The 13,182-nt window shown below is 48.3% G+C and overlaps 1 protein-coding gene across 2 annotated transcripts in view; it reads left to right on the forward strand.

The window, feature by feature from the left end:
- Window positions 1-1,164, forward strand: part of erbb2 (erb-b2 receptor tyrosine kinase 2) — a 79,954-nt gene extending 78,790 nt beyond the window's left edge. For both annotated transcript variants that reach the window (XM_038778616.1, XM_038778617.1), the window contains exon 27: window positions 248-1,164. In XM_038778616.1, the coding sequence (XP_038634544.1) occupies window positions 248-597 (350 nt within the window). In that variant the 3' untranslated portion in view covers window positions 598-1,164. The remainder of the gene's footprint in view (window positions 1-247) is intronic.
- The last annotated feature ends 12,018 nt before the right edge of the window (window positions 1,165-13,182 follow it).

Consider the following 13,182-nt stretch of genomic DNA (forward strand, 5'->3'; position numbering starts at 1 on the left):
CCACTTGTCTCCGAGACGTGTGAACCTGCAGCTGGGCTGGGAACCATGGGGCGTGGCACTGGCTGGCTGTGTGCCAGAGTGCACAGTTTACTTGCTCATGGTTTCTCTGTTATGGTGCTGCTGATACCAGCACAGGGGCAGGATGTCCGAGGCCCAGGAAATAGTCTGATAGAATTTGGGGTTTGTGGCCTCTGGCGACACCTTTACCTGACTTTGTTTCTAATCTTTCTCTTTTGTTTCTTGTTAGATTACGTAAACCAACCAGAGGAAACCTCATCCCCTGCCCAAGCTGGAAGGCCCGAGTTAGTCGCTCGTAGCAGTACTGGGAATGGCCCCCTGATCCCCAAGTGTTCATTCAGAAACATGGTGGAAAATCCCGAATACCTGACTCACCAGAGTCTGGTATCCGGGGTCAAGGATCTGCCGTTCGATAATCCTGATTCCTGGAGCCAGGATCCCCAGGGCAGCTCCCAACCTGGGAAAACTCTGTGCTTAACCCCTGCCACTCCCAGGCTAACACAACCTAATGGGTACATCCGAGTGGCGACGGCAGAGAATCCGGAATATCTTGGCCTGGCCGAGACCAGCAGTGTGTAGAGGAATCTAGCAACTCCTGATGTAACCAGCTGTCTTACTGCCAGTAAACTTGACCGAAATAGAAACCTTAAAGTTACTCAAAGCAGAGAGATGTTTCTGCTTGGTCTGACAACATCTTTTCCAAGGCAGCTTGTTTTAATCACCTGAACTGAATCTCACTGCCTCCTAGTGAGTGAGGATTTTCTGGACTGGAGTTTTTTTACAAACTGGAATCTCACTGCCAGGGAATCCAAACCAGGTTAACCAGCAAAGCTTTCCAGAAACGTAGCATTACAGAAATCCAGGTGGAGCAGTGACCAACCTCGTGCCAGTCTGGGACAATGAACAAATAATTGTGGGTGCCAGCATGCGGATTGCTGACCGTTTCCTCAGAGTACTGTCCAGATAACAGAACCAATTGAGAAAAGCACAAAATCCAATTTCTGATCCAGGTGTCCTTGACGATTCAGTGATGACATCTTCCATCAGCTCTCCACACCTGGTCCACATCTTGCAGCTCTTTGAGGTTCAGCAAAAGGGAAACTTCATAAAGCCTCTGTCAATGCCCCTCTCCCCGTGTGCCCCCCCCCCCCCCCCCCCCCCCCGGAAACTAGTCGCACCTCCCTGGGGGGCACTGGCCCCTCCTCCCTGGGGCTGCAGCCCCCCCCCCTTAGGGGCCACTCTCCACCACATTGTCTAGGTTGATGTCTCTGTGGAGCTCTCTGAATGACTGAGCATGTGGTGTGTCTGATGTTATTGTGGAGCCTCACACTGAACAAATGCAAATTCTCCTGGACTTCGGCTGAGTTGAGTGTTGCCCGATGAGTGTGCGGTTGGGGTTGAAGCTGGGTTTATGGACGGCGTGGACATTCACTCTAAACATCAAAAGAAATTAACTCTTTAAAAATGAAGTTTAATGCTTGTCGAGCAGACTTTTGGCAAGGAGTTGGATTTCTATTTGGATTGACTCTGGCTGAAGTTTAACTTTTCAATCTTTGATCAGAATTTTTGTATATTTGATTATGGGGAAAAAGTTTTATATGTTTGAAAAATATTTTTTCTAGAAGTATCCATTTGATGTGAATGTTTTTAATATGAGCACTTTTACTAGTTTTTGGGAAATGATTGGATTTATATTGTGATTACAGTTTATAGTGGAACTGTGAGCAGCCTTCACTGGCTGCATCAACTGTCACTATTACTTAGTTCTGACCACTTTCAGCCTGGGATCTGTGAAAACCGCTCTGGTTTGATGGGTCAGGCAGGAATGACTGTGCCAATAAGCTGCTGAGAACACTCGGCTGAGATCTTTAATCAAACTCCAATGCAGTGATGGGGATTTTATCCTACAGTTAGAGTCACATTCTCATTGTGAGCTGGTGGTTTGAAGGATGAGTTCCCGATCCTTTAGGTGAACAATGTGCAGGAGGTGAGGGGATCTCATTAATCCTCAGCAGCACGGTGGCACAGTGGTTAGCACTGTGGCTTCACAGCACCAGGGTCCCAGGTTCGATTCCCGGCTTGGGTCACTGTCTGTGCGGAGTCTGCACGTCCTTCCCGTGTCTGCGTGGGTTTCCTCCGGGTGCTCCGGTTTCCCCCCACAGTCCAAAGACGTGCAGGTTAGGTGGATTGGCTATGATAAATTGCCCTTAGTGACCAAAAAGGTTAGGAGGTGTTATTGGGTTAGGGGGATAGGGTGGAAGTGAGGGCTTAAATGGGTCGGTTCAGACTCGGTGGGCCGAATGGCCTCCTGCACTGTATGTTCTATGTTCTCAGTACAATGAGGGTGTTGCAGTCCTACACTGTCATTCTCAGGTGCGATCTGATTCTTTCCAACTGCATTCCTCACGGGAAGAAGTCACATACGGACCAGTTAGTAATCACGTGGTCCGATTGTGGAATTACCGCCATGATTAGCCTTGGGGCTTATTTCTTTGAATGTGGATCCTGTAAACACTACAATGCTGTAAATAAATGTCACTCTATTTTTAAATTTTCATATTTCATTCTCAAGTACAGAAATTGCTTTTCATTTCACCAGAGCTTTACTCCCCGTTTACAGCTTCTCAGAGTTCCAATTTCCCAACTTCCGTTTCTCTCACTCACCACAAAATTCGAGCAACAGCTTTGAGAGGAACTGGCAATGAATCCGAAAGGGGTTTGGATGTCAATCTTCCAAAATGGATTGGAAAAGAAGCAAGATGATTCTCATTTGGGAAAGCACTGGTCAGGCACCAGTGTGTGCAATTCTCGTCAGCAGATTTTAGAGAGGATTTGCAGCTGCTGGAGAGGAAGTCCAGGAGATCTGGAATGAAAGTTGGATTTGGATTTATTCTCACTTGTACCGAGGTCCAGTGAAAAGGATTGTCCTGCGTGCAGCCCAGGCAGATCATTCCATATGTGAAAAAACATAGGACATACGATAGATACACAATGGAAATATGTAGATATAGACATCGGGTGAAGCATACGGAGCGTAGGACTACTCAGTAGAGAAGATCTGTGGAGAGATCAGTTCCGTCCATGAGTGGGTCATTCAGGAGTCTGGTAACAGTGGGGAAGACGCTGTTTTTGAAAAAAATGAAAATCGCTTATTGTCACGAGTAGGCTTCAATGAAGTTACTGTGAAAAGCCCCTAGTCGCCACATTCCGGCGCCTGTTCGGGGAGGCTGGTACGGGAATTGAACCGTGCTGCTGGCCTGCTTTGGTCTGCTTTAAAAGCCAGCGATTTAGCCCAGTGTGCTAAACCAGCCCCAGTTTTTGAATCTGTTAATGCGTGTTCTCAGACTTCTGTATCTCCTGCCCAATGGAAGAAGTTGGAAGAGTGAGTAAGCCGGGTGGGAGGGATCTTTGATTATGCTGCCCGCTTTCCCCCGGCAGCGGGAGGTGTAGACAGAGTCAATGGTTGGGAGGTGGGTTTGTGTGATGGACTGGCCTGTGTTCACGACTCTCTGAAGTTTCTTAGGTTTCTTGGGCCGACCATTTGCCATACCCGGCTGTGATACAGCCCGATAGGATGCTTTCCAGGTGCATCTGTAAAAGTCGGTAAGAGTTAATGTGGACATGCCGAATTTCCTTAGTTTCCTGACGAAGGGAAGGCGCTGTTGTGCTTTCCTGGTGGTAGGTTCGACGTGGGTGGACCAGGACAGATTTTTGATGATGTGCACACCTAGGAATTTGAAACTGCTAACCATTTCCACCTCGGCCCTGTTGATGCAGACAGGGGTGTGTACAGTACTTTGCTTCCTGAAGTCAATAAACTCCTTAGTTTTGCTGGCGTTGAGGGAGAGATTGTTGTTGCTACACCACTCCACTCGGCTCTCTATCTCCCTCCTGTATTCTGAATGGGCCACGGAGATGAGGGTTACATGCAGAGAAGATGAGAATCTGGGATTGTCTCTTTAGTGCAGAGAAGGTTCAAGGGAGATTTGATCGATAGGGTTATGATTGAGTAAATTATGAATGGCCCTGAAGGAGAAATTTTGGAATGGCAGGGGGTCAGTAACCGGTGGGACGCATTGAAGATGATCAGCAGGAGGAGCAGAGAGAAGATGGCAAAGTCCTTCGATGCAGCACATTGATGTCCTGCCGGAAACAGAGGTGGAATTGGATAAACAGGAAAAAGGGGAGGCAGCGGTGTTGTCACTGGTCTTGTGTTCCAGAGACCCTGGGTAATGTTCTGAGGAGCTTGGTTCAAATCCCACAATGGCAGATGGTGACATTGGAATTCAATTTAAAAAGAATTCTGGAATTCAAAGTCTAATGGTGACCATGAAACCCAATGCCGATTGTCATAAAGACCCATCTGGGTCACTAATTTCCTTTAGGGAAGGAAATCTGCCGTCCTTACCCAGTCTGGCCTACATGTGACTCCAGACGCACAGCGATGTGGTTGACTCTCAGATGCCCCCCAAGGAGAACGAGGGGGGAGGAATAAATGTTGACCCAGCCATCGAAGCCCACATCCCAGGAAAAATCAACAAAAGAGGCAACGGATTGGCCATGAGGTTGGGTGGATTGGCCATGATAAATTGCCCGTTGTGTCCAAAATTCTATGATCTATTATTAACCTAGGACAGACGTTCAGCACAGCATCGTGGGCCGAAGGGCCTGTTCTGTGCTGTATTTTTCTATTCTATTCTATTCCATATGTACAACACACCAAATAATCTCTTGAATGCAAGATTGACTATTTTGTGTTAAAAAATCTCATGTCCCCACACACTAACTCTCACTGGGATACAGTTCCACACACACTGACTCTCACAGGGATACAGTTCCACACACACTGACTCTCACAGGGATACAGTTCCACACATACTGACTCTCACTGGGTTACAGTTCCACACACACTGACTCTCACTGGGGTACAGTTCCACACACACTGACTCTCACAGGGATACAGTTCCACACATACTGACTCTCACTGGGATACAGTTCCACACATACTGACTCTCACAGGGATACAGTTCCACACACACTGACTCTCACTGGGATACAGTTCCACACACACTGACTCTCACAGGGATACAGTTCCACACACACTGACTCTCACTGGGATACAGTTCCACACACACTGGCTCTCACTGGGATACAGTTCCACACATACTGACTCTCACTGGGATACAGTTCCACACACACTGACTCTCACTGGGATACAGTTCCTCACACACTGACTCTCACTGGGATACAGTTCCACACACACTGACACTCACTGGGGTACAGTTCCCCACACACAGACTCTCACTGGGATACAGTTCCTCACACACTGACTCTCACTGGGATACAGTTCCACACACACTGACTCTCACTGGGATACAGTTCCACACACACTGACTCTCACTGGCGTACAGTTCCACACACACTGACTCTCACTGGGATACAGTTCCACACACACTGACTCTCACTGGGATACAGTTCCACACACACTGACTCTCACTGGGGTACAGTTCCCCACACACTGACTCTCACTGGGATACAGTTCCACACACACTGACTCTCACTGGGATACAGTTCCCCACACACTGACTCTCACTGGGATACAGTTCCACACACACTGACTCTCACTGGGGTACAGTTCCACACATTGACTCTCACTGGGATACAGTTCCACACACACTGACTCTCACTGGGATACAGTTCCACACACACTGACTCTCACTGGGATACAGCTCCACACACACTGACTCTCACTGGCGTACAGTTCCACACACACTGACTCTCACTGGGGTACAGTTCCACACACACTGACTCTCACTGGGATACAGTTCCACACACACTGACTCTCACTGGGGTACAGTTCCCCACACACTGACTCTCACTGGGATACAGTTCCACACACACTGACTCTCACTGGGATACAGTTCCCCACACACTGACTCTCACTGGGATACAGTTCCACACACACTGACTCTCACTGGGGTACAGTTCCACACACTGACTCTCACTGGGATACAGTTCCACACACACTGACTCTCACTGGGGTACAGTTCCACACACACTGACTCTCACTGGGGTACAGTTCCACACACACTGCCTCTCACTGAGATACAGTTCCACACACACTGCCTCTCACTGGGATACAGTTCCCCACACACTGACTCTCACTGGGATACAGTTCCACACACTGACTCTCACTGGGATACAGTTCCACACACACTGACTCTCACTGGGACACAGTTCCACACACACTGACTCTCACTGAGGTACAGTTCCACACACACTGACTCTCACTGGGGTACAGTTCCACACACACTGACTCTCACTGAGGTACAGTTCCACACACACTGACTCTCACTGGGGTACAGTTCCACACACACTGACTCTCACTGGGACACAGTTCCACACACACTGCCTCTCACTGAGATACAGTTCCACACACACTGACTCTCACTGGGGTACAGTTCCACACATACTGACTCTCACTGGGGTACAGTTCCACACACACTGACTCTCACTGGGACACAGTTCCACACACACTGCCTCTCACTGAGATACAGTTCCACACCCACTGACTCTCACTGGGATACAGTTCCACACACACTGCCTCTCACTGGGGTACAGTTCCACACACACTGACTCTCACTGGGATACAGTTCCCCACACACTGACTCTCACTGGGGTACAGCTCCACACACAGACTCTCACTGAGGTACAGTTCCACACACACTGACTCTCACTGGGTTACAGTTCCACACACACTGACTCTCACTGGGGTACAGTCCCACACACACCGACTCTTACTGGGATACAGTTAGAACATAGAACATAGAACGATACAGCGCATTACAGGCCCTTCGGCCCACGATGTTGCACCGACGTGGGAAGTCAAAAACTAAAGGCCATCTAACCTACACTTTGCCATTATCATCCATATGCTTATCCAATAAACTTTTAAATGCCCTCAATGTTGGCGAGTTCCCTACTGTTGCAGGTAGGGCATTCCACGGCCTCACCACTCTTTGCGTAAAAAACCTACCTCTGAACTCTGTCCTATATCAATTACCCCTCAATTTAAGGCTATGTCCTCTCGTGCTAGCCACCTCCATCCGCGGGAGAAGGCTCTCACTGACCACCCTATCTAACCCTCTGATCATTTTGTATGCCTCTATTAAGTCACCTCTTAACCTTCTCTTTAACGAAAACAACCTCAAGTCCATCAGCCTTTCCTCATAAGATTTTCCCTCCATACCAGGCAACATCCTGGTAAATCTCCTCTGTACCCGTTCCAAAGCTTCCACGTCCTTCCTATAATGAGGTGACCAGAACTGTACGCAATACTCCAAATGCGGCCGTACCAGAGTTTTGTACAGCTGCAACATGACCTCATGGCTCCGGAACTCAATCCCTCTACCAATAAAAGCTAACACACCATAGGCCTTCTTCACAACCCTATCAACCTGGGCGGCAACTTTCAGGGATCTTTGTACATGGACACTGACTTTCATGGACACACTGACTCTCACTGGGATACAGTTCCACACACACTGACTCTCACTGGGATACAGTTCCACACACACTGACTCTCACTGGGATACAGTTCCACACACACTGACTCTCAATGGGATACAGTTCCACCCACACTGACTCTCACTGGGGTACAGTTCCACACACACTGACTCTCACTGGGATACAGTTCCACACACACTGACTCTCACTGGGATACAGTTCCACACACACTGACTCTCACTGGGGTACGGGTCCCCCACACACTGACTCTCACTGGGGTACAGTTCCACACACACTGACTCTCACTGGGGTACAGTTCCACACACACTGACTCTCACTGGGGTACAGTTCCACACACACCGACTCTTACTGGGGTACAGTTCCACACACACTGACTCTCACTGGGGTACAGTTCCACACACACTGACTCTCACTGGGGTACAGTTCCACACACACTGACTCTCACTGGGGTACAGCTCCACACACACTGACTCTCACTGGGGTACAGTTCCACACACACTGACTCTCACTGGGGTACAGCTCCACACACACTGACTCTCACTGGGGTACAGTTCCACACACACTGACCCTCACTGGGATACAGTTCCACACACACTGACTCTCACTGGGATACAGTTCCACACACTGACTCTCACTGGGATACAGTTCCACACACACTGACTCTCACTGGGATACAGTTCCACACACACTGACTCTCACTGGGATACAGTTCCACACACGCGGACCATTATTGATTTTGGCCGAAAGAATAGAAAGGCAAATTATTATCCAAATGGAAAGCAGACTCGATGTTCCTGGACAGAGGGATCTGGGTGTCTTTGTTCATGAATCACAGAAAGTTGGTATGCAGGTACAGCATGTAATTAAAAAGGCAAATGGAATGTTAGTGTTTATTGCAAAAGGACTGGAGTATAAAAGTAGAGAAGTGTTGTTGCAATTGTATAGGGTGTTGGTGAGACCACATCTGGAGTATTGTGTCCAGTTTTGGTCTCCTTATTTGAGGAAGGATGTGGTGACATTGGAGGCAGTTCAGAGGAGGTTCACCAGATTGATTCCGGGGATGAAAGGGTTGACGTATGAGGAGAGATTAAACAGTTTGGGGTTATACTCGCTGGAGTTTAGAAGGATGAGAGGGGATCTGATCGAGGTGTAGAAAATACTAAAAGGGATTGTAAGATAAACATAGACCAAATGTTCCCCCTTGTGGGGCAATCTAGAACGAGAGGTCACAGATGTAGGTTGAGAGGCGGTAGATTTACAAAGAACAATACAGGACAGGAACAGGCCCTTCGGCCCTCCAAGCCTGCCGTGGTACCAACCTTTGCCAAAACCCTCAGCACTTCGTGTACCGTATCCCTCTCTACCAGGCATTGTCAAACTCGGGGACGCGACCCCCTGGCAGGTGTCGGGAGGGTCGCGGAACTGTCTGTCGCGGCGCTCCCAATCGCACAAATCCGCGCGCAGCAGCCGGCTTTTAACTATGTTGGCTGCGAGCGGCCTTCAAAATGGCCCGGAACAGAGAAAAAAAATTGGTCCACACTGCACATGCGCAGTTTCGCGCTTGCCCCCCGATTATCGGGGACACATGCCCATGCGGCCACATTTGTTTTTATATGGTCGCAGCCTTTTTTTTCCAAGTTCGGGGAGACAAAGGGACCCAAAACCATTTCCTCCATTTTTGTCAGCAACAAACACGGTGAGAGAAAATGGTGGGACGCACAGGTCGGCCGGGTTGGGTACTGAAGGTCAGCCGGTTCGTAAAAATGGGTCCCCAGAAAAAAAGTTTGAAAAACACTGCTCGATACCCATCCTATCCATGTGTTTGTCAAGATGCCTTTTGAATGCCGTTAATGTATCTGCTTCCACAACCTCCCCTGGCAGCACGTTCCAGGCACTCACCACCCTCTGTGTAAAAACCCTGCCTCACACATCTCCTCTAAACTTTGCCCCACGGACTTTAAACCTATGCCCCCTGGTGACTGACCCCTCCACCCTGGGAAAGAGTGCCTGCCCATCCACTCTATCCATGCCTCTCATAATCTTGTAGACCTCTATCAGGTTACCCCTCAACCTCCGTCTTTCTAATGAAAACAGTCCGAGTCTATTCAGCATAACTAACACCCACCAGACCAGGCAACATCCTGGTAAACCTCCTCTGCACCCTCTCCAAAGCCTCCACATCCTTCTGGTAGTGTGGCGGCCAGAATTGTGTGCAATATTCCAAGTGCGGCCTTACCCAGGTTCTATAGAATGACTTGCCAGTTTTTATACTCAAAACATTTAGAGATGAGGAGGAACCTGTTGCTGAGGGTGTGTTTTGGAAAACTCACCAGTATTCTTAGAATTCCCCCTATACCAAAAAGGGCCGACATTCTAAATGGTGAACAGGGATTCTCACTCCCTGACTCCGATTCAGGCTACGGTGGGTGCTATTCAGGTCAAACTATATTTTCAAGTTATCCCTCGGTATAACCCATACCTTCACCGAAGATTTTATCTACTTACCACTTAGTAACATCGATGTCCTGGGTCCTGCATTGCTAAGTAAGTAAAGTAGACTTTAGGAATAACCACTGTTTCAGGTTAAATTAAGTTATTTTATTATTATATTTTTTCTTTTAAAAGTTGAAATCACTTTCTTTACAGAAAGGTAAAAAGATCTTGCTTCTGGATCCTGCTGGTTGGTTGGCCTTCAGGCCCACCTTTACAATCAATCTTTAAAGTCTGGTCTTCTTGAGATGTATTCGCTGGTTAGCTCCATTGCTGTGTCTTGTCGATCCCATGTACTGAGCTATAAGAGCCGGCTCTGCGAGCTATCTCTCAGTTGACTCTGACTCCTGCTTAAATTCTAGTCTTCCTTAGATGTATAGCTGTTTATGCTCGACTGCTTGTCTCATCTTTCCCATGACCGAGCTGTGAGAGCTGAATATGCTTCTCTCCTCTCTCTGAGTTCTCCTCTGCTTCTGCTCCCTGGGTTTGTATTCTCTTTCTAACAATTATTCAGTTTTTATGACCTTATTGTCAATTAACTTATTTCACTTTGATTGTTAATAAGTATTTTTGATCTAAACATTCTAATACAACTAAGTAATCATTTTGGGCATGGCCTCACCTCTCAGATGTTTACATTGTCCTTTGTGATGTTCAAAGTTCCTTTGTGATATTCAAAAAATGCTTTGGTTTCAATAGGTGTTACTTTTAATTCCTGGCATTTCAATAGTTTTATTTTCCAATTGTGTCCCAGCTCATTATTTTAACTGATTTTGACTTTAAATTATGTTTCTCGTAGACAGGTTGTCTCCAATTTTCTTTAACTTACCTGATATTAGCAAAATTTCACACTTAGAATTGACACCAAATTCAACTGAACCTCACCCTTTCCTTTCCAGTTGTTTACTAAGAGAGTTAATTTCAAGGAAGGTGTGAAACATTGCTTTTAGCTGTATGCTAAAATCCACTTGGTTATAACTTGAAAGACCTGCCTGTTTTAAACATTTGTCATTTAATTCAACTGAAACCTTCATTCATGCTTTTCCAGATACTTACTAAGATAGTTACTTTCAATGAAGGTGTGAGCCATTGTTTTTAGCTTAATACAAGAATCCTGTGTGTTTGCTAAGCCTGCTTGAGAGAAAGAATCTGCATTTTATAATCCTACTCTTTGCAGCTGCTATTAACCTTCATGGGATCTTTCCCTCTATCCTGTCAGGTTTCTCTCAGACCAGATATTGCCAGACTTCCATGTTTCAAATGACACATTATTCCGTATTTTCAACAACAGGTGGTAAATTTGTGGAACTCGCTGCCCCATAGTGCGGGGGAATCCGAATCTTTAAATGGTTTCAAGAAAGAGATGGATATATTTCTGATTTCATAAAACGGGTTAAAGGGATTTGGGGAAGAGGCAGGGAGATGGATTTGAGACCAGGAAGAGATCAGCCAGGATCTGATTGAATGGCGGAGCAGGCTCGAGGGGCTGAATTGCCAACTAATTCCGATGTTCCACTGCAGGAACTCACCAGGAGAACAGCACCTTCCAAACCCACAACCTAGAAAGGCAAAAGCAGGAAACACATGGGAACCCCATCACATACAAGTTCCTCTCTGGGCCGTTCACCACCCTGACTTGTAAATATATCAGCTGTTCCTTCACTGTCGCTGGGTTAAAATCTGGTACTCCCTCCCTAACAGCACCGTGGGTGTACATACATCTCTGGGACTGCAGCGGTTCAAGAAGGCAGCTCACCACCACCAGCACTTTTAGGGATGGGCATTAAATGACAACCCAGCCAGAGACACTCACAGTGCTATTTGGGGGGGGGGGGGGGGGGGGGGGGGGGGGGGGGGGGGGAGGAGAGGTCTAGGACCTTTACCAGCAACAATGAAGCAATGGTAATGACTGAAACTGTTCAAAAAGCAGGAACCAGGGAATGGAGATGTCCAGAATCCTGCGTTGGACCACACAAATAACAGGGCTGTGAGCGACAAGGCAGCTTGAAACACACATCATGGGCTCCAACTGCAGGTAAATCATTAAGAACAACTAACTTCCATGGCTAAAGAAAGGCTGTGACAATTAGTACTGAATCCATAAATAGTCTGAGACAGATGCTATTTCTGAGTAGAACCTCAGCAGAGAGGTTGTCTCTGAGCTGCCGGTTAGCAGATGGCATAGATTTTTATGGAGCAACAGAAGAAACAAACATCACTCCTCGCTGCAGCGACCTTGGTCACGAATGACAGGCTGAACGTAAATAATCAGTCAGCAAAAATAAGTGAAGGGAGCATTGGAATCGAAGCATTAACTGTTTTTCCTTTCATTGATGCTGCCAGATCTGATGGGTTTTTCCAGAACTTCCTGTTTTTATTTCAGGATTCAGGGATGATTTTGGATCCAGAAATATACTACATTGAGCAAATCCCACAATGTCAGAGGGTCAGTACTGAGGGGGTGCTGCACTGTCAGAGGGTCAGTACTGAGGGAGTGCCGCACTGTCAGAGGGTCAGTACTGAGGGAGTGCCGCACTGTCAGAGGGTCAGTACTGAGGGAGTGCTGCACTGTCAGAGGGTCAGTACTGAGGGAGTGCCGCACTGTCAGAGGGTCAGTACTGAGGGAGTACTGCACTGTCAGAGGGTCAGTACTGAGGGAGTGCCGCACTGTCAGAGGGTCAGTACTGACGGAGTGCCGCACTGTCAGAGGGTCAGTACTGAGGGAGTGCCGTACTGTGGGAGGGTCAGTACTGAGGGAGTGCTGCACTGTCAGAGGGTCAGTACTGAGGGAGTCCTGCACTGTCAGAGGGTCAGTACTGAGGGAGCGCTGTGTTCCCTCAGTGTCTACCCTCCCCATCGCCCCTCCCTGCCCCCTCCCCCCATCCCCATCCCCCCATCCCCATCCCCCCATCCCCATCCTCCCTCCCCATCCCCTCTCCCCCCATCCCCTCTCCCCCCATCCTCCCCAGCCCCCCCTCCCTGCCCCTACCCTCCCCACCCCCTCCCTCCCTGCCCCCTCCCCTCCCCACCCCCTGCACCCTACCCTCCCCATCTCCCTACCCTCCCCATCCCCCTCCCCTCCCTGCCCCCTCCCCTCTCTGCCCCTCCCCTCCCCATACCCCCTCCCTGCCTCCTACCCTCCCCGCC

The sequence above is a fragment of the Scyliorhinus canicula genome, chromosome 19 (assembly GCF_902713615.1).
Source record: "Scyliorhinus canicula chromosome 19, sScyCan1.1, whole genome shotgun sequence".
NCBI classification, from domain to species: domain Eukaryota; kingdom Metazoa; phylum Chordata; class Chondrichthyes; order Carcharhiniformes; family Scyliorhinidae; genus Scyliorhinus; species Scyliorhinus canicula.